The 27,415-nt window shown below is 39.6% G+C and overlaps 1 protein-coding gene across 1 annotated transcript; it reads right to left on the reverse strand.

Moving 5' to 3' along the window:
* Positions 1 to 6,186: 6,186 nt before the first annotated feature.
* nrgna (neurogranin (protein kinase C substrate, RC3) a) lies at positions 6,187 to 27,050 on the reverse strand. The gene is made up of 3 exons (XM_036525648.1): positions 26,914 to 27,050; positions 22,607 to 22,753; positions 6,187 to 6,957 (listed from the first exon to the last, which is right to left on the reverse strand). The coding sequence occupies exons 1-3, from the start codon at positions 26,926 to 26,928 to the stop codon at positions 6,937 to 6,939; spliced, it is 183 nt and encodes a 60-aa protein (XP_036381541.1). The 5' UTR covers positions 26,929 to 27,050; the 3' UTR covers positions 6,187 to 6,936.
* Between the last annotated feature and the right edge of the window lie 365 nt (positions 27,051 to 27,415).

The raw sequence follows: 27,415 nt of genomic DNA on the forward strand, positions 1-27,415 counted from the left end.
GTTTTTGACAAAATGAAAGATGGATGAAACACAAAATGGCTGATGTGGAGGTTTCCAAATTTGGTGCCTGGGTACCTTGGACTGTGCTCTATGAGGGTGCCAGATTCCACCTCCACCCACATCCAGCCACCAAAGTTGGGCTCAGTCCATCATTCCCTGTAGCGCCACCAACAGGCCAAATTTCAGACTACATTCTTGCTTATAACTTTTGAATCATTTGTCCTAGAGTTGTGCTCCAGAAGCATATTTTCTGTACTGTACGTCCACCCGCCTGGTATGCCACAAAACACAAATGGATAGGTATTTGCACAGCCCATTACTCGCTTGTTTTAATTGTATTTTTGTGTTTTTGATTCTGTTTTTTGAATTGATTTTTAGCGTGGGCTATTAATATGTGTTCTTCGAGCGACAGTAGCCACTGGTAGTGTCTGGCTGTATTTCTACACAAGGTATGGGATGTGGATTGAACAAATTACTTGGCTACCCAATGAGTTGAGTGAGGTACTAGGTAAGCCCTAATTAAATCTATCATTGCATTACTACAGCGCTGGGTCATTGTGGGACACGTAGCCACTGTTTTTCCCCACTTAGTACCAATAGTGTAGGGACAACTGTCAGGAGTGGTGTTGGCTCACCCCTGAACCCCAACCGGTTCTTTACCCTTTTGGGATCTACCCACCACAAAGGGCACCAGGAGAGTAAATCAAGAGAAGCGAGTCTTAAACAATTTAAAAACAATGCACACGAACAGGGATGCCAAGACTCTCACTGTTTCCCCCCTGGCCTGGTTCGCTCCCCTCCCCAACCTGCTCTCCTCCACCCAGCCCGGAGACGACCTGCAGGTATGGGCAACCCCCACACAGCACACCACTTGGACCACTCGGGTCTTCTCCCACACATGCTATTAACCACTCCAGGTGTCCCCACTCTGGCCCGCGCCTGACTCCCGACTCCGCTTTTGGGGGGGATGCATGCTCCCCGCGCCTCACCAACTTACCTTCAGGGAATCCAGCCCAGCCAATTAACTGTCAGAACTCCTGACACAACTTGAGCTCTTCTCTAGACTGCTGCGAGCCTTTTTCCCTTCATTTTGTATTGATAGGCCCTGACTCCATAGGGTGTGTTTTTGTGTGACTGGACTGTCTTTTTTGTTGAGTTTTTGCTATATTTTATTTTCTGTTTTGCATTATTTGAGTGTGTATGTCACAGGGTGCTTGCGCAGGTTTGAAAGTCTTAAAAAGTATGGAATTTTGAATCGCTGTTTTCCAGACCTTGAAAAGTCTGGAATTTTGTGTGAAAGTCTTGAAAAAGTCTGGAAAAAAATTTAGCTCATAGTAGAATTTGAGAGTCTGCACAAATGCACAAGAACTTTTTAAAATATGTAATATATGAAGAAAAGCAAATAAAAAGTTGATATGATTTCGCTAGCTGGTCACATAAATGTGCTGGAGTGATATCCAATCAAAGCTCGTGTTACCTTGTCAACTTGAGTAGGCCAGTCACGTTATTCGTTGAACGGGCGTTCGAAACTAGGAAGTTGTCTGTGAAGCAGACAACGCACTCCGTGAGAGGACGTCCAGGTAGAATTTGGTATATGTTTTTTGTTGTTTCTCATGACAATCTGATAGAATGACTACAACCTGTATAATGTACCGTGAAGATTGCAGTTGTAACGTTAACTACATCATATGGCTAACGTTACAGCAAGCTGATTATCAACTGCTAGGACTTGGCCTGTTTAGCAAATTAACAATAGCAGAAAAAAAATAACTTGAATCAGATTAACTTTATCAGTGTCATGTCATATAAATATGCAATAAGGCCATGGCTGCACGCCCATGACGATGATGTGTAATTAGAGCAGTTTGTACATAGACACGTCTATGCATGGTAACGTTAGCTTCCACGTAGCTATATGAATTAGTAAACTTTAATCCATCTGTTCTTATGCCGCTTGCCTGCAGTTAGTGTTTCACACCGAGCAAGCCTTTCCTTTAATAATGAAACTCGCAATGTTGGTCTGGACCGCAGCCTGCTGTTACTAAGTTGACACACGTAGCTAGCCGAGTGCTGCCAGCAGAAATGGGTCGTTGCGTGTTTTCGAACTTATGGCTCCAACACCCGAAGTTTAAAAATTGGATTGCACCGGACCCTAAGTCCAACACAACATCGACGTTGTCAGCATGGGAGAGGCAGCATTGGTGAGCCATCTCCAAAGCAAGAAGCACTCAAGTCTGGCTGCCAATGCATTGAGATCACCGCCGGTGTCTAGCTTTTTTCAATCAAGAACTGCTCCACAGTCCAGGTACGATACAGTTCATTTACTTAAAAAATAATTCACATTACTACACTGTAGACTGTCATCAAAGATAAGTGTAAACAGAGCTCGTTTATGGCTCTCTGGTGTAACACTATGTCAGACTAGCTGAACATGCTGACTGACTGGGATGTTAGCGGCAGTTAGCTTTATGGTAACACACATTTCAGTTGCTAGTTCATTAGTAATACTGTTAAACTCACACATTCAGCAATCTTGCTGAGTGACACAAGCCTCTCTTTTTGCCACCCAATTTCAATTTGTGAGGACTGGTTTGATAAGAAATATTTTTATTTTGAATTCAACACAATTTAACAGTACCACAGTCTGTGGCACAGACTAGCCACCATAATAATCACTCTCTGTCCCAGATTGTTTCAACAAAAGTGAAATCATACCAAACATGATACTTTATTCCAGCACTATTGTATTACAATAAAATTAATTAGTTTAGGTGTGCCTAGTTTCTGCAATTGAGTGAAAATAGCTAAATCTGATTCAGCAGTGCAACCATATTGTGGTCATTCATCCATCCAGCCATTCATTCATTCATTCATACTTTTATTGTTCTGACTGTGCTCTTGGTGAAACATGTTCGTGTAAAATTGATGCACTTTTTTGATTTTCATTTTTCATACATTTTAAAAACATTTTTGCTAGTAAAACATGATTTACAGTGAATTCTGCATTCATTCATTCATGCTTTTATTATAATTAACTTTTCTACTAAACACAAAAGCTACAATCTCAACAAAAAAGTATGCACACAGGCACAAAACTGCATAAAGTCGAGGTCTTAAAAAAATAATGATCAGTTATGAAAAAGTCTGGAAAACGTCTGGATTTTTTATTTGGGAGAAGGGGAGGCACCCTGATGTGATTTAGTTGGCCTGGCCACCTCTCTTTTACTCTAGGCTTTTTCCTTGGGTGGCTGTAACCTTATTCTTTGGGGTGCTCCCCCTTTCCTTAAACTTATAATTGGATATCTGGTTAGTGTATTGAATGTATTTTGTGAATCATTTTGACACCACTTGAGTCCAATTGTGAATTGTGAGTGTTGATCATCAGTTTTGCTGTGTCCCAGAGAGTGTGACATTCTTATGGTGTTTACCGTGCACGTACTCTTAGGGTGCACCTCAATGTAATTCAGGCCTACACCTCCCCCTCCCCTAGTGACTGTATTTAGTACTGCCAGCCCCAAGTCTCATTTATGTAGTTTTAGTCTTCTTTGGTTTAGTGGTTTGGTTTTGGTTGTAAATTCAAGTCTCTGTCACTCTGCAACCCCTACTAAATTCAGTAGTGTTTGATCTAAGAGGCTAAGTTTAAGCAGTTGTAGGATTTGCTCTCAGACATATGATGCATACCTGGCTAGATTAAACATAACTTCAACCTGGAATATCGTTTTATGAATTGCAATTTTATCTTTGTACCAAAATAAACGGTGTACCTATTTTGTACGCCAGCTTCAGTGTCCGTTCATTCAGTTGAACACCTCAGTGGGGAAATATAAGTGTTATTCCCAGCCTCACCACCGGTCACAATTATTATTAAGGAAAAAATCACGGACACTGTCTAATTCTGGGTTGTCCACACCAGTCGAATGAAGGCATCAATCACAATCACACCCTACCCGGTAATTACCGGTTTTGCCTGGTAAAATTTATAAAAAACTGATAAATTAAAAACTTGCCGGTCAAAATGTCCGGTAATAATGCTAATACAAAATGTAGCTATAATGAAGGCTATTCCTAAACAGGACATTTGTGTTTGACAGCGAGTGATGACGGCGCTCCACAGTTAGCATTTTAAAACATCCAACCCCCCATACTTAGAGACAAGCTCGAAGGGATGTGGTGCATCCCTCCTATGTTTCCTGGATCACAGACTACCTGACAGGCAGACCACAGTTTGTCAGGCTGGGGAACTGTGTCTCTGGGACGACAGTGAGCAGCACTGGGGCTCCACAGGGGACTGTTTTGGCACCCTTCCCATTCTCATTGTACACAGGGGACTTTAAGTACAACTCTGAGTCAAGCCACGTCCAGAAGTACTCTGATGATACTGCTATTGTGACATGTATCAGGAATGAGCAGGAAGGGGAGTACAGGGGCCTGATGAAGGCCTTCAGCGACTGGAGCGACAAGAACTGCCTCCTACTGAACACCTCCAAGACCAAGGAGATGGTGGTGGATTTTCGCAGGTCTAAGCCTCCTCTTCAGCGAGTCAACATTTGCAGGGGAGACATTGAGGTGGTGCAGACCTACAAATACCTAGGTGTGCATCTGGACAATAAGCTGGACTGGTCCTTGAACACAGATGCCCTCTACCGTAAGGGGCAGAGCCGGCTCTTTTCCCTAAGGAGGCTTAGGTCATTTGACGTCTGCAGTAAAATGGTGCACATGTTTTACCAGTCAATGCCTCACAAACAGAAGAAAGGGCTAGTAATGGTGGTTATCACATGCTCCACTTTCTCCCATCCATTGTGATTTATAATTAAAACATGAGTGGTAGCAGGCTAGTTTACGCAGATCACAGTGTAAATGAACCAGTCCTGAGAGCTGTTTCTGCAGTCTAGCAGTGGCAGAGAATGGGTTTTTCGAATGTGCTTTGTTGAGTATGATTGACGTCTGCTGATTAAGTAAATAGATTTGGTCAACGCACACATTAAAAAAACTGAGTGCACAATCTTCACAATCTCTTATATCAAAAGCTTATACATGCAGACCTTCATAGTTGCTTGTTTTTGACTGGATATGGAGTGATTCCACTGAACGTGGGTTTGAAAAATCATAATTTAGCCAGGAGATGGACATTTTATTCACAGGTCTGGTGAGTGGGAGGGCCAATTCAGGGCAATTTGAATTGCACAGCCATAATAGGAACTACTTGCATTATATCGTTTGAACATCAAATTTTTACGTAGAATATTTTTAGTTTAAAAATTTTCAATTACTCCTTACATCCTTAACATTTATTTTCTCACTACCAGGCCAGGTGTAATAACGCGTGAGAGACATCCATGTAGGTAAACCTCTATGGTAATGACTCTATGGTGCAAACCAGTTCCCTAACAATATTGGTCACCAGTGCATGAGATATCAAGGTATGCGTTATCAAGACAATTGGCCAAACACAAGTCTCTCCTGGGGTTCAGTACACAAGCTTACCAGGCATATATGCTTGAAGTGGATGAGTACTCATTCTCTCTATTTCTCTCTTACTTTTTGTGTGTGTGTGTGTGTGTGTGTGTGTGTGTGTGTGTGTGGTGTATGTGCATGCATGTGTATAATGGTAGATGGATGGATGGATGATTATGACAGATGTGCGTGTGTGTGTATGTAGATTGATCTGTTTTACCAGACTTTTATTGTGCTATTTAACTGTTACGCTGACCACATAAGAGTTTCAACACAAATGTACACTAAAGCATAATATCATCTTTCCTTTTGAGCTCTGAGATGTCCAAGTGAAGAGGCACTGCTTTCCATGTTTACAGTTAGTAATGCAGTATCTGTACAGAAACACAATATATGAACAATACATATGAGGTCATGATAATCTAATATCATGTTGGAGCTGGCAGCGCTACACATAGAGGTAATTATTTGGGTGGATAGCTTTTTCCTAGAATTTCAAATAGAAGATTGATAGCAATATTCAAGGACTACAATCACGTAGTTGACTTTCCTTTTTTATTAATGTTTAAAACTGCACTTACTTACTGTAGTCAAAACATAAAAACATGGTTTAAGTAGACATGTCTCTGTAGTCAAATTACAACATTTAATCACAACTAATCAATGAATGTGAATGTGTTAAAGTTGGAAACAAGTGGCAAATTCTACATGATCACTTCAGGAAAATCCAGAAGGTCCTTCTTATGAAACAATAATACATAAAAAACATTCCACACCCATTGTCAATTCATAACACTGCACTCTCCAATGGTGGACCCGTTCAGTTTGACTCTAGGTTTGCCTCCTGTGAGAATGTGAGGTCTAACTGACAGCTTCCAAATTCTTGAATTTATATGGAGGCATGACAAGTGATATACTGTAGATGTACACAAAACAGCAGGGTCATATTTACTGCATTTCATTCAGCTTTATTAAACAGGCAATAAATCACACTATAACTTAGAAAAGCCATTGATCTGTCATGTCATTTAAATACAGAATTCTCCTGCTATTTATAGAATGTAAGACTAAATGTAACCAGGTAATGTGAACAGAAATGGATACCTTTGCAACTGATTCTGTATGAAACAATCTCTTATGAAACAATCTACCTGCTCACATTTACACATGGTTATTTTTCCACCAGAGTGCACCAAAAGAAGTGTTTTTTAAATGCATGCTGTGAAAAACACTAGCTTGGGTCACTGACATCCACCTTGATTGAAAACAACAAGAAACAGAAAAGTGTCTGATAGAGCTCACTGATCAGAAGACACACCCCAAACCTTGCTCTACAGTTAGTTTGTAGGTTATATATGTTTTTACACTGAAAATGTCCTCCCAAGGGTAAAAGAGGATGGTGTTATTGCAGTGGGCACACTGTTCTCCCCTGGGCCCCGGGACCTCCCTGTTCAGGCACCAAGGCGTCCTTGTCTCATTCAGCTACTTCCGTTCCTGCTGCTTCTGCAACACACAAAGTCACATGGCATACTTGTTTTTCTTAGACCAAACCCACGACTGGTCTCACCAGTGAGGTCAGCACCATAACTAGTGATGGAAGGGTGAGGTTTCATGCTGTCAATCACATTTGAATAAGCCAAAAAGACTGTGCTGTCCACAGCAAAACACCATGATTGGTTTAAATTGGGTCAGGGATAATGCATGTTTTCTCCACCCATTTTGGGTTCCACAAAACTCTCCCATCACTGTCCTGACCACCGCCTGACCTCACTGACCCAAGAGAGAAAATGAAAGGATATCTGTGGAGGTATAGTGCATTTCACTTTTTGTTTTGTGAGGAACATCTCAGTGCTCATCTGGAGTCCTTGCATCCTCCCTCATTGAGGAATAAATCAGCAATCAGTTCTGGCCTAGAAAAAAATCAGACTGTAATGCAAAGGAGTGTAAAATTTGCTCTTTTTTAGTCTTGTGCAACATTATTCTCAGAGTTTAAAGCAAAGCTTTTTGTTGTTTGGTTGAATCTGGGCCTATGAAACACATGTGCACATTTATATTTGAAACAAAAAGGAGTGGATCTTCTTTGAGGTTGATGTGAACTACTGCTCTGCCATGCATTGAGCAACCCTTTCCAACACAAGCACAGAAAAACCCATTAGTAAAAACAAAAGTATTTCAGCCCACTTGTCGTCAAAGCCAGAGAAGCAGATTAATTCCATCATGCATGGTAAAGTGGCCTGTGTCTCTTGTTTTATTAATACAGAATGCACTCTCTTCTGTTTTATTAAAATGGCATGGGTTACAGAGGCTGCTCTTGAGGGAGCACACTCTCAATGCAGTGGCAAAGCAGAACCTGGCTGTAAAAATGCTGTCCACACCACACCAGATGGTTTCCTGCACCAATCCACAGTTAGTTAGGCATGCTGTGATGCTAAGTAATGACATCCAGTCACAGAGAATGAGGTGTGTGTGTGCGTGTGAGCGTGTGAGCGTGTGTGTGCATGTGTGTGCACACGTGTGCGCGCATGTATGTGTGTGTGTGTTACAAAACAACATTTTAATCCACAGAAACAAAATATTTATATTGTATTATATCATATTCATAATCAATATAATGTACTTAATCATGAAGTGACAGTATCTTTACTACAAAAACTCCCATAAAAATACATGTAACACACAATTTCTCATCCTACAGCAAGAGTGGAAAATGAAGATGACTTAAATTCAATGTGTACATTACTCATTGCCCTATCAGTTCATATCACTTGAATGTGATTCTCTCTCTTTATATATGTGCATGTATATAGTTGGGGGGGGAACCACACAGGGATACCCTGTCATACAGTGCCGTGTCAGAGAGGTCTAGCAGAGGCGCTACGAGGTAAAAATAACACTCCTGTGTAGAAGATGCATGGCATTAATTGGGAAAGGGTAGCACACCTTCTCCCTGATTAGACCCAGCCCAGTCAGAAGAGTGATTTGTTAGAGTATTCTGTAGTATTAAGCAGGAATACAGCTAAAATGCATTCAGTTGAAAAAATAATTTCCATACATCTCTGTGCTTTCATAAAGAGCTGAATAAATTACAATAACTTCTGTACTGTATAGTGGAGTAAAAGCATTGGACTTCCACAAGTATTTAGTCAACATAAATTATACAGCTGAGATGTTTCACATTGTGCTCTCATGACACTTACTGGATACCATCTGTATTATTGCCTAGCAACAGGTAATTAGAGCAGGCACTGCTAGGAAACCATTAAAGGCACGCTAAGGGCTGCGGCTGAGTTAATGACTCCTTGAGGAAAACACTCTTTCCAGTACCTGTTGAGTATGGCCATGGGTCTACCTATTTGTGTGGCACTCCAGGTCAATGGGAATTGCATTCGTCATAAAGAAAGCCTCAACCCAGCAACACTGTGCTATTAATAGGATCCGAACAAAACAGGATGCATGTCATAATATTGCCTACTGTGTCTAACCTACTTCAGTCTAGCTGAATGTGAGTCGTATAAACTTGGAGAAACTTGTATTGATAACAAGTTACGAACATGGGGAGCCACAGATGTCTGAGGTAGGCTGGGTATTCCTTATGATAATCAAAAATACACTGTGACCACGTGAGACAGATTGTCTACTTCACCGACCATGGAGTGAGGCTTTATGAACCCAAATGATGTGGAACAAGCATACAATATTGCTGTCATTCCATGAAAGATGCTTTTCATAATGGAGTTCAAATCTGAATGCTAACTGCTAACACATGATTGCTACACCCATTTGGGGATCATGAGGCCACACTCTCCTGTCACTTTATAAAACCAATATTCTTAAATAATACAATGCAGGGGTTTAGGGCTCTAAGTTTATTCTCCTGCACCTCCTCTACAGCTGATGCTAGGGAACCTTAACATGTAGCATAGAAATATGTTAATGTGTGGTAACTATATGGATTAACAAGCAACATATACAGTACAAATATACTGTATCCCTTACACAATGCATCACATAATGCAGAACCTTTAAGAAACTCAAAAAACAAGTGGAGGTGCTAGTTGTTTTGAACAAAAAGTTGAATAATTTCATTGATTTAGATTTTACATTAATCATTAATGCCTGATTTTTCACTGCTGTGACATGAAGAAGGACTATTTTAGAATGCCCATTATTCTGCTTGTCTTATATAGAAAATAGTAAAAAAAAATTCCTGCCAGTCTCCCTCCCATGACCCAGAGAAATAGAGATGCATAATACTTGCAGTTATTTCAGTCACTCAAATTCAGCGGGATGTTAGCAAGTTTAATGCCAGTCAATGCTACATCTAAACGATACAGGCTACCATATGATGTAAAATGACAGCTAACGTTACTGATGTTTGTGATTATGCAATTCATTTAATAGTTAGTGGTTAAAATGATTGTTTTGGTGTGAGAAAATATGTAAGCCAAAACAATAGTATTGATTGGGATTGTGCAAATAATTTACTACTTAGCTTGCAACGTAGATCTGTCATGTAATTGCAAGCTAGCTAAAATCACTTGACTAACTAGCATGGTTTTACCTAGGACCTATGCTGCTTATACTTTAATGCACAGACCTACACACATAACTCACAAAGATATTAATTTTTGTAAACCATAGCAACAGACAGCCATACAACATGCTCATATTGCGCTCTCATGATCAATACAATTGATCAACCCTGAGTCCCTCCATTTGCAGCTGACCTTCTTAGACATGTAAGATGGAAAATATGGCATGCACATGCCAACACATGTAAGTCAAAATCTCACTAGTATAAATGAATAAGGGATATGTAGCTTTGATCATTTTTTGTTGTTGTATTATTTTAGTTGTTCAAGTGTGAGTTTAGATTTTATTATTATTTTATTATTTACAAGTCTTACAATAGCCTTGTAAAATGCTCAAGAGCCATGAGTTGCCAGTCCCTTATTTAGCAAATGCATTTCAGCAAGTCCACCTGAAGGGCCCCTAGGATGATGTGGCTGGGAAACTCAGTTTATTGTAGCTTCTTTAGCAACAGCTGATAGCTCATTATGGAAAAGCTAAGGCTTTGGAATAGTTTATTTAGAACAGATAACAAATTTCTTAAAGAGCATGTTTCAATGACCGATTCATGTGCAGCCAGCTTAAGATACAGTTATTGTGTAAAGCTTGAAGAAAAAAAAACTACTTTTTTTAAAACACATTTCACACATGCTTTTTGCAGTCTCTGTGGTTAGTATATTTTACCCCAACCACATCGATCTCAACAACTGTCCTAAATCTTCCATAAAGCTCTCCTGGTGAAAAAGGACATAGTTGCTGTAAACATGGCTGTCCATAACAAAAACAAGTCTCTAGTGATTTTTTTGGACAACATGTGAGTTCGCTAATTGCCACTCCAAAGTAAGAGTAATTGAGCAGACTCCAGAGTTGACCTATGGTGTGTAAGACCAACTTGCTTCATTATCATACCGAAGGCAGAAATACAGTACATAAGTAAATGTAGAAATGTACAACCAAATAAATGCAGAAAAGTAGAAATACATACATAAATAAATATAGAAATGTAGAAATAAATAAAACCAATTATTTATTTGTACCATTATTCACAACATTTATTTATTCATTTATGCATTTTTAAGTAAATCAACAATAGTTCTCCATACACCTTGAATGGTACAATAGCGAATCATAAGTGATGACAGAGTAATCTTTACAAATATGACACCAATATATATGACACCAATAATTAGATGAATGAATGCAATATTTTTAATCTAATTTTAATGGAATTCCTAACAAATGCAAAGAAATAGCAATTAAATCATGTTGCAGTACCTTCAGATAAAGGTGGTCAATCTTCCCCATATTTAAAGACATTCTAGAGAACTCATGCATGCAGCAACAAAAAAGATTGAAAGTATAAGTCATAACAAAAGAAAAGTCATACATGCAGATGATAGTATGGCTAATGCCATTGAACATAATTGATGTGCAAACAAATGCACACCCATGCATGTGCTGCATGGAGCTGGTCTGGGCAAGGCAACTGAACACAACTGGGGCATAAACAAATATGCCCATGCACCACAACAGAGCACACATACTAATGTTATTACTTTCATTAAATGCAAAGACCATAAAGCTGTGTATCTAATGACATTCAATGTGCATTATTTGTTTAATTGCTTGAACATATCAGTCCCAATCCACATTCGCAGTCTTCACACACGGCCCTTCAGATATTAAAGAGTATTGCTCCTGGCCGAGCTGAAAGTTGTGATAACTCAATCTTTGAAAATCCCGCAAAAACTGGCATTATGAGTCTTAGAGGAATTATGGAGGTTTCCGTCACCCACCACAAAGATTTCATTTCAATGAATGATGTGTTCTCTTCAGGAAGCTGAGCTTAGCTCTGTGTGGTACCAATACAAGGAAAGTGAATACCATGATTGCCTTACAGCAGCAATCAATTCTGCTCACTATTCTAAAGCAAGACACTATAAAACCAATAATTCTCCAGATGAGATATTAAACCAAGGTTCTGACTCACTGCCATTATTAAAGTTCCCATGGCACTCACTCATACCCATCACAGAGATCAGGGGGTTCCCCAGTGCAAAATTCCCAGTATTACCATAGAATCATACTGCAGTTTAATTGGCTAGATAATCCCTCCCTCTCCACCTCATCTGGCTACCACGCATCAGTCAGGTGCTTGCTACGGCTTGGTACTTTTTAAGAGTCACCACTGCCTCCTCAGTATAAGACATTTTGAGATCCATGAAAGTGAAATTCCAACCCATACAAATGCAATCAATAATTATTAAAGATAAACTTTTATATGTGCTGCTTTAAATAATTTTGCCTTCATTTAATATAAATTATGTTGTGATAATCTCATGCGTGCTTCTCCAGTGCAGTATGATTCAATAAGATTTCCAAACATTGACTGATATTTGCCATTACTAAATATTTGCATATATTACAGTATTTATCAGGCTAAATGCCTTGCTCAAAGGACACCCGGGTTTGAGCTTTCCACCTTCTGACATCAAATCCAGTTTTATAACCATGAATTCTATCCCTGGCTATAAAGTGGCAATTGTTCTTTTATAATCATAAAAAATATGATTGTAAATATGATCATAAAAAAACTTATTGGCTATCAGTGATCAATGCATTTTATAGCAGGATGACACAGGCTTGTGTGCTGCATGTAACAGGTCCAGTGAAAAGCGTTAAATCTCATTAGTGTCTTTTGAGTTATGCAAGTCATATTTTACATTAAGCAGTACTTAGACAAGTATTTGCATTTAATAAGCCTAAAAATGTTATTCCACCTGGCAGCTTGTATGAAAGTCCATTAAACAATACTGATTCCAACGAAGGCAGAGATGCAGTAGAGGACGTCAGGACACATATTATTTGCAGCAGCCTCTCTCTAGTGTACTGCATTTCTGAGGCCTGCTATGGGAGGCAGGCCCGGTGCTATGGTGGTGCCTAGGGGCGCATTGCACCCCCAGACAGACCTCAGTGCACCCCTAGTTGTCTCCTTATATCCCGATGTCTACATAGTATTTATGACTCTTTGTGCACCCCCATGGATTGCAGCTGCACCCCTGGCGCCGAGTGTGCTGGGAGGTACACCATGCTTGCTGAGAGCTGAGAGCTCCGTTAATAGGGTGTTTTGTGATGATACAGAAGGTATATTTATACAAGACATTTTGTTAATATCTGTCAAATAATCTTAACTAGTTGTTCCACTAATTATTATTGGCTTCATTGATAAAATAATTACTCTTAATATTTTGAATACCTTTCAGCATAGGCAATTGGTTGAAAGGTTCAACAGACATATCTCATACACCTTTAGTAAACATCTTAACTTTTAAACTTCTCATAGAATCCATTTCCAACACCCCATACAGTATTTGTAAAAATAAAAAGCTATACTGCAAAGCTGATACCATTGAAATAAAAAGCTCAGTCAAACTTGATCAACTGAGAGTTTGGCCAGACTGAAACCCAACACATATTGTGTGCTCCTGGTATCAGGTTGGAAAATGCATTAAATACCCTGCAGCGTGATTCCTGAGAATGAAAGAAAACAGAATATGGATGAGTTCTGCTTCTGCTCAAGTGAGTCTTCTTCCAGTGAGTACTGTATGTGAACCAACCCTTTCTGAGAGGTGTTGGTTTCTGGAACTACTCACTGTAACACTGCAGGGCTGTCTTTAGCGGGTACCTCTGTTTACTCCTTTGCAAGTCAATCTCAAATGTAAGTATTAATAAAATATAAAATCCTTATCATCATTGATCCACCCTGATGTGGTAGCTGCAGTAATAAAATGTGAATATGTACTTTGTTTACCTTTTTGTTGAGTGATCTTGAATAAAAATCCATCATCATCAGAACTAAAAGTACTTACTTGTCCTTGGTCTAGCAACATACTGCTCTATTTCCAGAAAATAACAAATACCCCCAAATCAGGATATACTGTGACTGTGACAGGATATACTCAGTGACCACTTTATTAGGTACACCTGCACACCTGATCGTTGATGCAAATATCTAATCAGCCAATCATCTGGCAGCAACTCAATGTATAAATTCACAAAGACATAGTCAAGAGGTTAAGTTGCTGTTCAGACCAAACATCAGAATGGGTAGGAAATCTGATTTAAGTGACTTTGACCGAGGGATGAAAACAAAGAAACTGCTGACCTCCTGGGATTTTCATACACACCAGTCTCTAGAGTGTATAGAGATTGGTGCAAAAAACAAAAAACATCCAGCAAGCTGCAGTTCTGTGGGTGAAAACACCTTGTTAATGCCAGAGGTCAGAGGAGGATAGCCACAATGGTCAAAGCTGACAGAAAGGCGACAGTAACCTAAATAACCACATGTTACAACAGTGCTATGCAGAAAAGCATTTCTGAACATACAACATGTCAAACATTGAGGTGGATAGGCTACAGCAGCAGAAGACCCCTCCGGGTACCACTCCTGTCAGCTAAGAACAGGAAACTGAGGCTACAGTGGGCACAGGCTCACCAAAACTGGATGGTAGACGACTGGAAAAACATTGCCTGGTCTGATTAATCTCAATTTCTGCAGTGACATGCAGATGGTAGGGTCATTATTTGGCGTAAACAGCATAAATCCATGGATCCATCCTGCCTTGTGTCAACAGTTCAGGCTGGAGGTGGTGGTATAATGGTGTGGGGAACATTTTCTTGGCACACATCAGACACCTTAATACCAACTGAGCATCGTTTAAATGCCACAGCCTACCTGAGTATTGTTGCTGACCATGTGCATCCCCTTATGACCATGGTCTACCAATCTTCTAATGGCTACTTCCAGCAGGATAATGTGCCATGCCACAAAGGACACATCATCTCAAACTGGTTCCAGGAACATGACAATGAGTTCAGTGTACTCCAATGGCCTCCACAGTCACCAGATCTCAATCCAATAGAGCACCTTTGGGATGTGGTGGAACGGGACATTCACAGCATGAATGTACAGCCAACAAATCTGCAGCAACTGTGTGATGCTATCATGTCAGCATGGAGCACAATCTCTAAGGAATGTTTCCAGCACCTTGTTGAATCCATGCCACGAAGAATTCAGGCCGTTCTGGGGGCAAAGGGGGGTCCTACCCAGTATTAAAGAGGTGTACCTAATAAAGTGGTCACTGAGTGTATGTGTGAGTCTATTTTAATCATTCTGTTTCTGTTGTTCTGAGAAGCAAGATATCTACAGTGTTAATGTAGCAGTATGCAGTGAAAAAATATCTACAATACTCAACAGGAGAAAATGACAGTCAAAAATTATATCTACAATACTTGACAGGAAAATGGCAGTTCAGCAACAGTAATTACAGTCATGGTCTCTACACTCCTGCTAATTAAACAGGTGTTTCTCTTATGGAAACAAATTACAAAATGGCTGAATTACTCTACATGGAGGGTTTTGTAAATGAAATGTATCATAGAATGTAAATCATTAACATGTTAAAGAATGTCCTCCTGAGGAACAGAAAACCCTTTGAATTCAGCTGAAAACATAGGGCAATGATCCATTCCATGAGAGGCTTGTTGAGTTGGATGTCTTATGGTATTAATTATCCTCTTCCTGTTATACAAGCCATAGTATCATGAGAGGTGTAAATATATTATGCAGTGTCAAGTGTGTAACTGCGGTATAGCAAAATTGTGTTTGCAGTACAACAGTGACACCAAGGCCAGGGTATTATAGTGATGCCTGGAAATATATTCACTCCACTTAGCATTGAAGTGAAAGGCATGTGTATACAGCATGTTCAAGATAAATAATGCATCTTTCTTTATATCTCAGAAGGTACCTATGTGATGGTTCTGTGAGAAAATAAAACCCAGGGGAAGTATTTGCTCAGATTCACCAAGTATGTGTCCATCAGCTTCCAGGCTAGATTTAGAATTGTAACTTACATTTACGAACCTTTCAGAATAGAAGATATTTGCAGTTAATTGCTGTTACTCAGTGACTGTGGCACAGTGCTCTTGACACATATACAGTGTTTCATATACATTACCAGTCAAAAGTTTGGACACACCTGATTAAGATAATGGGAAACATGCGCTCAAAGGTATTTTCATTTAAAGACTTATGTGCTTAAATGCTTGAACCTTTTTCTTAGACATCAACTTCACAATTTATATTTGTCTATGTACAAATTTCTTTCCAATTTTTTTTTTTTATCTTTTGGCTGTTCTGATATTTTGCATAACTCCATTTATGTTTTTTTGTAGTTTTGATGTCTTTAGTCTTTATTCTAAAAAGTGAAAAATGATAAAAATAAAAAAAAGTGTGTCAAAGCTTTTGACTAGTATGGTATGCATAACTAGGATTAGCATGAAAAACTTGAGATGGGAAATTTACGAAATCTGAAATCATCATATACTCCTCATGTTTGTGTTGGGCGTTCATTGTCTTTGGAAAGCAAATCCTAATGCTTGCATTTTTTTGACATAGTTTACAGCTATGAATTGAACAGCTACAAGAGGCTTACCAAAGACATGATTTGGAAGTCTGCTGTTGCTTTTAGGTGTTTTTCTTTGACCTTATTCATTAATTTAGCTCATGCCACTCAAAGGTATAATTACATATGTGGCTGTTGCATTATAATATACTGCATATATTTTAAAAATGTGTATTCTTGGTGCACAATACAGAATAAAATGAATGCTCACAAATGTCATAAATTTAATGCGCTGCCAAGAGATGTGTGTTTCATTTAGAGTGTATATCACAGAATAGCTGTATTGCAGATGGAGGAAATTAAAGCAGGTTGTTGTGATTACCTACAGTACATACTTAATGGGTTCTGCCAAAACATTTTTAATAGTTTTGTTTGTGTAAATTGTAATGCCACATATTTTACTTGCATGAATGGTATTTCTACCTTTTTCAAATTTACGCTGGATAACCTAATAGCCATAGCCTGTAAAGTGATAAAAACAACAACAGCCTGATATATGGCTGACAAAAAAGTTACACGTTACCATAAAATGGGAAAAAAATTATGTTCAGATGCTTTTTTGGGTTTTTCTGTTACCAGTTCAGAAATATACTGTACACTGTTTACTTCTTATTCTGTAAGCACCTGTTAGCAAACTCAATGTGACAATGGTATTTCATCAGGTCGTCTGTATTTTGCCTGCACTGAATTTACATCTGCCCATTGTGCCAACTTCATGTGTTCAATTGTTCCCTCTGTTTTGCAGAACATCTTCATTTTAGGTGCGATTTTTCAGTGGTGTAGTAATTCTTTTTAAGAAAACATTTCTGTTCACACGCTCTCATATGCACGAAGTAATGTGCTCTTCATTGTATTATGGGATATACACATTGCTAACAAATGATTGCTTCTTTATAGTGACTATATATTAACCCTTCTCAGTAAATTAATAGTTTACTTCATGCTGACTACCACTGTAATGTACCTGTATATGCTTGTGTTCCCCCCCCCCCCCCATTGCAGTAAAATTGGCCCTCTGTGAATCTAACCTAATAAATGAATTAATTGCAAAAATGTTCTTTTGTGCCATTCAGATACCAAAATTGATCTGAACAGGGCTTTTTGATGACAGCATTAGAAATTTCAATTCTATAGAAGCAGGAATAAAACCAGCAGACCCTAAATCACCCCAAGACTAGAAAGACCCCTGGAGCAATACAAATGAAGTACAGAGGGACAGGGGAAGAGATGAGAAAGACAGTAGAGCTAAGAATCCAGATTCAGAGGGCTGGAAAGCCTGTTCAGTCAGCAGGGTTGGGAGGGTTACTTTTAATATGTATTCCACTACAGATTACAGAATACTTGCTCTAAAATGTCATTTGTAACATATTCCGTTAGATTACTCAAGGTAAGTAAAGTAACGTAAATACTTTGGATTACTTTCTGAATACTGTGTTTTTAATTTTTAAAAGTATGTACAGTCAGGTCCATAAATGTTTGGACATTGACACAATTTTCAGCATTCCAGCTCTGTACAATACCACAATGGATTTGAAATGAAACAATCAAGATGTGTTTTAAGTGCAGACTTTGACCTTTAATTTAAGGGTATTTACATCCAAATCAGTTGAACGGTGAAGGAATTACAACACATTTTACATGTGCCTTCCACTTTTTTAAGGGACCAAAAGTAATTGGACAAACTAACATAATCATAAATTAAATTGTCATTTTTTAATACTTTGTTGCAAATCCTTTGCAGTCAATGACAGCCTGAAGTCTCGAACCCATGGACATCACCAGATGCTGGGTTTTGTCCCTGGTGATGCTCTGCCAAGCCTCTGCTGCAGCTGTCTTCAGTTCCTGCTTGTTCTTTGGGAATTTTCCCTTCAGTTTTGTCTTAAGCAAGTGAAATGCATGCTCAATCGGATTCAGGTCAGGTGATTGACTTGGCCATTGCAGAACATTCCACTTTTTTGCCTTTAAAAACTCTTTGGTTGCTTTCGCAGTATGCTTTGGGTCATTGTCCATCTGCATTGTGAAGCGCCGTCCAATGAGTTTTGAAGCATTTGGCTGAATATGAGTAGATTATATTGCCCGAAACACTTCAGAATTCATTCTGCTGCTCTTGTCAGAAGTCACATCATCAATAAATATAAGAGATCCAGTTCCACTGGCAGCCATACATGCCCACGCCATTACACTGCCACCACCATGCTTCACTGATGAGGTGGTATTCTTTGGATCTTGAGCAGTTCCTTCCCTTCTCCATACTCTCTTTCCATCATTCTGGTACAAGTTGATCTTTGTCTCATCTGTCCATAAGATGTTGTTCCAGAACTGCACAGGCTCTTTTAGATGTTTCTTGGCAAACTCTAATCTGGCCTTCCTGTTTTTGAGACTCACCAATGGTTTACACCTTGTGGTGAAACCTCTAATTCCTCTGGTGAAGTCTTCTCTTAATTGTTGACTTGGACACAGATACACCTACCTCCTGGAGAGTTTTCTTGATCTGGCCAACTGTTGTGAAGGGGTTTTTCTTGACGAGGGAAAGGATTCGTCTGTCATCCACCACACTTGTTTTCCGTGGTCTTCCAGGTCTTTTGGCGTTGCTGAGCTCACCAGTGTGTTCTCTCTTTTTAAGAATGTACCAAACTGATGACTTGGCCACACCTAATGTTTTTGCTATCTCTCTGATGGGTTTGTTTTGATTTTTCAGCCTAATGATGGCTTACTTCACTGATAGTGAAGGCTCTTTGGACTTCATATTCTCAATGACCTCACCAGATTCCAAATGAATATACCACACTTGAAATGGACTCTAGGCCTTTTATCTGCTCCTTGCAAATGAAATAACGAGGGAATTACACATACCTGGCCATTGAACAGCTGAGTAGCCAATTGTCCAATTACTTTTGGTCCCTTAAAAATGTGGAAGGCACCTATAAAATATGTTGTAATTCCTACACCGTTCAACTGATTTGGATGTAAATACCCTTAAATTAAAGGCCAAAGTCTGCACTTAAAGCACATCTTGATTGTTTCATTTCAAATCCATTGTGGTATTGTACAGAGCTGGAATGCTGAAAATTGTGTCAATGTCCAAATATTTATGGACCTGACTGTAAGTAAAAGTGTGAATGTGGCATAAAGCCTACTGGTTGGGTGATTCTCATGAACTATGTCAAATTCTAAATGGCTAAACTTGAGTTATATTACCAATATGTTTTATGATGAAGGGAAAAGACTAATTTAAAGGTCTATTTTAAAGGGCTATTTTACTGAACTTTTCACATTTAGACAAACAGGTGCATGAAATGATCACAGTGGTACATTAAAAGTAGTTTTCAAAATATTTTAATAAATCTTCGAAAGAGCAAGATGGAATCCGAAGAACGTTCTTAACGGTTTTTTAAAGAATGTTCATCCGACTAAAGCTATGTTCACACTAGCTACCTTTACATGCACACTTTTTTTCATTCGGAACGAAATCCTTCCTCTGAACGTACTGTTTACATGAAAGCGATTGGATAGTTTGTGTGCGTTTCAAGTGTACTATCGGAATAGACTGACATGCGCAAGATCCCGCATCCAGCATTCCCGCGTAGCCGTCTTCAGATATGGACATGCCGCGTAGGCTACTATAGCCAAACTTTTCTCAATTCTAATAAAGCAACAATTCGAAAGAAACCTCTTCTTTGTACAGATATTGAATGAGAGAAGGCGAGCACAGGATGTTTTGTGCCGGGATACCATCCTGTACAAAACAATACATTTGCTGCCCATTCCATCCGCCAAAACAAGACGGATGTGGATGAAAGTCAGAAGCAAGGACTGGTGGGACAAAGTTGTCCTACATCCATTTACAGATCTGGTATGGAGAGACACGACAGTCACTCATGAAGTTATGCTCAATGACGGAGGGGTACATGGTACCAGAGGAGGTTACAGTTAGAGTTCCCATTCCTATCACAATGCGAGTTGCAATTGTGCTATACAAACTGGGTAGCTGTGCAGAATACATTCATGAGTACATGACACGTAGGCTACAGGAATAATGCAAGTTTGGTGGTGGAGGGAGCCATTGAAAAGTGATACCAGCGGTGACAGCTGCACGAAATAAGGCGAAGCCTCCTCCTTCTCTGACACTGTCTCATTATTTTTATAAGACATGCGCCGTGGCTCCAAATTGCCACGTTGTCCTAAATAAGCAAGCCCATTTCATTACCCTCCAATTTGGTTTGTTTAGTCAACTAGGCCTACTTCTACTTCCGGGCGCAATGTCATTACCAATGTGGATAAGATCGAAAATGAGGATTGCCACCTGGACACTACCTGTATAGCAATATATAATGCGGACAGTCAGTCAGGAAGGATTCTGATTGGATATGCAAAAAATCGGATTTGGACTGACTGTGTGAACATAGCATAAGGTTCTGAACGGTTATTTTTAGAATGTTCACTTAGCATTGTTGTGGCTAACATTTTGGCACCCCCATGGCATTTCATCGCAGTTTAATTGTAGGCTAAATGTTAATTCAAAAACTACATTACACGAAAACATGAGTTAGAAAAGGCACAAGCCACCCTAAATACATTGGGAGTGAGAAAGGAGTATCTTAACAATTTAATGTATATGCGTAGTGTAAAATTGTTGTAGTAGGCTAATCACAGTTTTGAACATATGAAATTTCACTTGTTTTGTCACTGTATCTACTCGTTAGCTAGTTAGCTTTAATACTATACCTACTAGCCTACTAGCTAGCTGGATAGCTAATCCAGTGCAGCCAAACTATGTAACATAGCTAGCTAGCGATCAATATTATCTTAAATAATGAAAAAGAGAACTTACTTCAAGATGCTTCTTCAGGTTAGAGGTTGACTCTTTTGAAGCCGATAGCAGTTTGGTTGCTGGCAAACACAGCTTGCATTGTACTGTTATGTTGTGACCTTTGCCAAATTTGAAAGTAAAATGGTCCTGGTATTTCCATGACATAAACGCGTTGCGCTGGTTTCTTTCTGTCTCACTCTCCATTCTACTGTCTTGCGAGTCAGGCAGGGTGCGCACTTTTTTCTTCTTTTTTTTCGTGAAGGGCATATGGGAGATACACCCGGGAGTTGCCTATCATTGGATAGATTTTCCGACTGAATAAACATTAAATGAAAAAAAAAATAAATTAAATGGGAAAAAATCCAATGTAATCCCTTCAGTAATCTAAATATTTTTAAAATGTAACTGTAATTACCATCAATTTAAATGGTAACTGTAAGGCAATACAGTTACTCGTATTTTGTATTTTAAATATGTAACGCCATTACATGTATTCTGTTACTCCCCAACCCTGTCAGTCAGCAAGTACATACACAAAAACAGTTCTTCTCTCTTGGTCTCTTGGAGGTAATAGAGAAATTTACATGATACCTCAGTTCCTGGCCCTGAACAAGAAATCCCACGTCATCAGGGGATCTCTAATGAGCTCCTCTTCTTGTTAAAGGCCTAGTAATCCCTCTTGGCAAAGGCTCTAATTTAGACATGCAGGCGTCATTTCCTCACAAACAGCAGACTTGAGGAAAGGTCCTCCAAAACCGGTTCAGGTATGGCCACCCAGTCATTACCATTAATGTTAATCTATGTGCAATGTGACAAATGACTGAGAGTCCCACTGATCACGTGGAGTGGCTCCACTGACCTCACACCAGTATCAGCGTTTTGCGTTTTGATTAATTTGATGTTTATGGCTCCCAGAACTCAAATAATTTAACACCATTTTCTTCTTAAGCACTGTTTGTAGCTCCAATTAATTCTCTGAAAATAATCAGGTGTATAAAAAAAATAAAGAAAAACAATGCAAAAAGTAGTTCAGTCTCTATTACAAACAGGTTGATGCTAAACTAAGATGTCCACCAAATCCACTCAACCATATCCACCACATAAAGCCATTATTTCAATTGCAAAGAGATCTGCTCTGGTTCACATTTGTAGGCAGGCGCATTAGCAAATTTTAAACAGGCTGCTCTACTTCATTAACTTTTCTCTTTTCACATAAAAGCAACATGGATTTGATCATTGAACAGAGTAATTGGGAGGATACTAGATCACAATCACTAATCACATCTCAGCACGCCTTGCTGCTCACCTCCTCCCTGGGCTTGTCATCTTTCATCTTCTTCCTGGTCATGTGACCACGAAAGCTGGCCTGGATTTTGGCAGCTGCCTTATTGGCCTCGGGATCATCCAGTGGAATGTCCATGATGTCCTCATCCTGTGGCTGGGGGTGCTGGTCCTGGTATTCAAAGTGCAACATTAGAGATGTTAAAAAAATTCCCTTTGCACACACAGTAGACTGCCATGATCAGAGTGTCATTTCCCACCACCATGGCAATACCAAGTAGGGCTGCACGTAACGACTTTTTTGATAGTCTAATAATCTATTGATTATTTAAATTAATTATCGACTATTCGGATTATGAATTGCACAATTACTCAATGGCTCTTATCTATCTGCTTTTAAATTTAGCTTAAGGTTGTTTTAGGCATATGCTAACTAACAATAAAGACGATAAAGATGAAAACTTCATTTAAAAATACATTTTTTAATGAATGGTTATTAGGACTAATTCAGTGAGGGCAGTTGCTTGCTGGGGAGTCTGCTTCCTTTGAAGAAAGCCATCCATGGTAGCATTACGAGATCCAACAAACCCATAACTCGTTCAAAATAATTCAAATGCAACCCACACTGGGCATGCACGCATAATTGTAGAAATCCTTCACGATTTAGAAAGTATCAAATTCTCCGGTGTTCTCTAAACTTGTGCACGCAGCAGCAACACTATTTCCAGCCATAAATGTCGCCATGACAACGATGCAACGAATTTCTAAATAGCAGACGGGCTCTGGTTTAACATTGTAAAGTTAGGGCACATTTGGAATGTGAACAGGATCATCGTGATAGATTAGCATTTGCTACACTGTATGTTCAATGTCATTGATAACTTATTGATCGAGAGAAAATGTATTTCAAAATAAAAAACGTTACAGCTCATAACGTGAAGTAACATAAGGCTTTTAACATTAAAATTAGCTCTGCTACCTTCCTAACTAACGCAACGAGACGAGTCTTCATCATCCAGAGAGCCAACGTGCCACCTCTTCAGATGCTCGAGCATAACTGATGTGCTCCCATGCCAGGCAAGGTCAGGTTTGCAAATGTTGCGGTTCACAACCTTCTTGGCAGAGTTATCCCTTTCGCACGTAGGGTTAGCCGTTTAGCGCGTACGCTAAAACCGGTGCAATTAGAAAACTAGATTTAGCTTTGAGGAAACAGCGATTTAACATTAAAAATACAGCAAATGCTAACTGAAAACTATGAGCTTAATAACGCTAATGAAAACATAATGAACGTAACATACACGCTACATAGCGTGAAAATAAGTTACGTGCGAAAGGGTTAAGAGTGAAATGCTGCCACACTTTTGAGGTCTTTGGTCGTGAAGGTGTTGCCATCTCTGTTGTTCACTCCAGTAAAGCAATGCAGCTTAGGCTACATGTCTGAGCATTCCAAGTTAGCACGAAAAAACACACGCGATGACATCACCAACTAATCCACAATTAAATTCGTCGACTAATTTGGCAACTAATTTGGTCATCGATTTTAGTCTACTATGTCGATTATTCGTTGCACCCCTAATACCAAGTGTAATGTTCTTGCCTGTACCATATGATCTTCTACTGGGTAGTGATGAATATGCCTTTGGGAACATTCTGCTACTGTAAGTCTCCTGCTGTTGTCATGGAAATTGCTTAGCAACAGTGTTCCAAGACTTATTATTTTCTTAAAGTCTAAGAACATCAAATATAGCAAATATAAATAGGAGTTTTGGAGCTCCTGTCCTCTAGTAGATGTTCATTGACTTTAAACACAGATAAAGTTTAGAAAAAAGGCCATATGGTCACAATTAATTTAATATATATCAGCATGTTGAAATAACACTGCAGACAGACAGAAAATATCCTGTGCTTTACATTTTAATGGGGGTGTGGACAAACTGCGGGTCCCTAAAACAGAACTAATTAACCCTAGTTTTTGTAGATGACAGCGTCTGCATACCCTTAAACCAGGACCAGATGTGATTAGGCTTGTCCTTATATGTACCAATCCAACTGTGTAAGTCTTCATTTTTTGTGCCACCATTGTACACTACACCCCCCTCTCACTCGGCCCTAGTATCTCAGACACCCACGCACATCCATGTTTACTGTTCTGGCCCCTTTTTCTCCCCTAGTCTCCAGGGAAGCAACCCCAGCACACACCCACATGTCTACTGTGTAGCTCATCCAGTGAATTCTCTGCTTCTCTCCGTGTTTCAGTAGACTGGAGCAACCCCCCACCCCCCACCCCCTGCCCAAGTTTCCACCCTGCTCCTGTTCATCCCTCTGCTGGGGAGGCTTAATTACAGTGGGACTGAAGCTGTGAGGCTGCTTGGCTGAGGAACCAGCTGATAGCAGAGGAAGCAATACTCTCCCATGAGGCTTCCTTACAAGAGCGTGGAGGTAAACACAGTACTGCTGTCAAACACATAAAGGCCCAGTGACACCCACAGGGACATGTGCAACGGGTGGTATCTTACTGCGCTGTGTTTAATTTGATGTTACGTGGGTCAGCGAGCGAGCGAGTTTCGAACCGAGGTTCTTACTGCTCGCTGCCAACCCCTTACAGCCAGCGTCATTTCCAGTTGAGCTAAAGGCAAATTGCCGTTAGCTTGTGGGCAACAACGCTACTTAACCAGGTCTCGGGGAGTGACGAAGCCGCTGCAACTGCTCGGCTACCTGCTACCCGGTACCTAAGGCTCAGGACTCACACGAGCTAATCACTTCAGCTCTGCTACACATGGGAGGTAAACTTGTGTCCGGGACCCGTTTTTGATTATTTCATAGAATTAACAAACCAATCGGAGGCTGGTTTGCTTCAGTGATTTCCTTCATTTTGTCTAGTCCCATGGCAGAGCAGTGGCAAAGGGCACTTCATTAAATCAATTAAATTATTAAAGGACTTGGTTATATTGAAATATTTTTTATTCTAACAGACACAGGGATAGACTTTACACTTAAACAGTTGTGTTTTTGTTTTAGGGTTAGGGTTAGTATTGGTGCCAACTGGGCAAATGTTAAGTTTGCTAATTACCTTATTTCTTGTCCAAAACATTCATGAACCGGTTCAGAATACATATGAAATATTTTTGAGTGCCCTGCCATCTACCACTGAAGGGGCACAAGAGTTTTCAATATTCATAAACCCATTTCCATTGCACATCTCCAAAATGCAATCCACATACAAAAACACAAACAAACTATTCACTTGAGTGTGTCCTTTGTCAAACACCCTTGAGTGGGAGTGTGACCGCCTACATTTGAAGCAGGCATTCATTACGTCCCTTCTCACCCGATCAATTTGTCACCCATCTTCCCGCATGCAAGTTGGGCAGGCAAACAGTGTGTTTCACCCTTTGAAATCTGCCTTTCGTAGTTCTCTCCAAGCGAAAACACTCACAATAAGCAAAACCATTACGACCAATGTCCAGATCTTCTACTAGATCTAACACAGATATTATATCTTGCTCTGGCTGTAGTTAACAAGTAATGCCAACAATTCCCAACTGATGTAAATCTGAATTCCAGTCTAATGTAAATCTGAATCTTGTCTTCCAGGTTTGCACAAACATTGTTGCTCATATGTTTTGCCTCATGATGTAATACTAGAATATGAATGGCGTCGGTCAAGACAACGCAGGTGCGAGGATATTATCAAGGCACTCTGGCAGAGGCGGCTGCATTACAAATTATGCTGAAGCCATGCGTGGGTTGTTGAGGCGCCCACTTTTGCAACTTGAAGCGGCACGCAGCTGCCAGAAGAAGCGCTCGAGGAGCAACTGGTAAAGCACGGGGAATAGTCCCGAAGAGCAGCCCATATACATACGCTTTAAAAGTTGTGCGGCACAACCTTTATCGATACCTTTTCACGATGCAGCAAAGCGTCTGAATCACAAGGGCTTTTTAACCATACGCCAAATTTATGCCTACTATCCGTTTTTGACAAAAGCGTATTTGGACTGTCTTTCGTTTGTAAAAGAAAGGGGCAAAGCACTGGTATAGTCTAGAGTTAGAGCACTTTTGTTTGTAAGAGTTTGTAAGTGACGGTGATCATGGAGGGGATACATAGAATATATTTTAGATTCTGTATCGGAAAAAAGAACGCAAACATAAAGCAGGTTTCAGCTATGAAGTAAAGTAAAATATGCACTGGTAAAATACAGTTTCACAATGACAGATTACATTCACCTCACTATTTTCAAAGTAAATCCCCACTTAACCAATCACAGTATATATTGACATTTGACATAATATTTCTGTATGAACAAAACATGTAGGCTATTTATCAATACTCACGTTACGACAATCCATTTCTAGGCGATACAGTTAAAAGCTCCGCTATCTACCTAATATCCGTGTACAAACGCCCTAGTCAATGATGATGCTCTAGACACCTCTTGCCTTCCTTCGTTTTCTTCTTCGTTTTCTCTCTCTCTCTCTCTCTCTCTCTCTCTCTCTCTCTCTCTCTCTCTCTCTCTCTCTCTCTCTCTCTCTACCACTCACTACCACTCACTGACGACGCGCAGGGCCCTGCGTAACGAATTACACATACATCTTTACCCGTCAGTAGCGATCGTTAACATTGCTTGCTTGCCAGGAACGAAGGAACGAGAAGCCATATTTATTTATGTTTTATTTTTAGGTCATAATTATTATTATTTTTCACGTATGGAGAATATTTCATGACATTAGTTGCAAATATGAATATGAATAATTGAATTAAATTTGTGTTAATGGAGCTCATTTACTGTCACCCATAAAATGAATGTATATTAATGCAAAGATTTTTCAGGGAAGG

The sequence above is a fragment of the Megalops cyprinoides genome, chromosome 3 (genome assembly GCF_013368585.1).
Source record: "Megalops cyprinoides isolate fMegCyp1 chromosome 3, fMegCyp1.pri, whole genome shotgun sequence".
In the NCBI taxonomy this organism is placed as follows: Eukaryota; Metazoa; Chordata; class Actinopteri; order Elopiformes; family Megalopidae; genus Megalops; species Megalops cyprinoides.

Coding starts and splice junctions, on each gene's coding strand:
- nrgna (XM_036525648.1), bottom strand. Junction 6,958..22,606: donor ATGACAAGCCCAGGGAGGAG/GTGAGCAGCAAG, acceptor TGTGTGTTGCAG/AAGCAGCAGGAACGGAAGTA.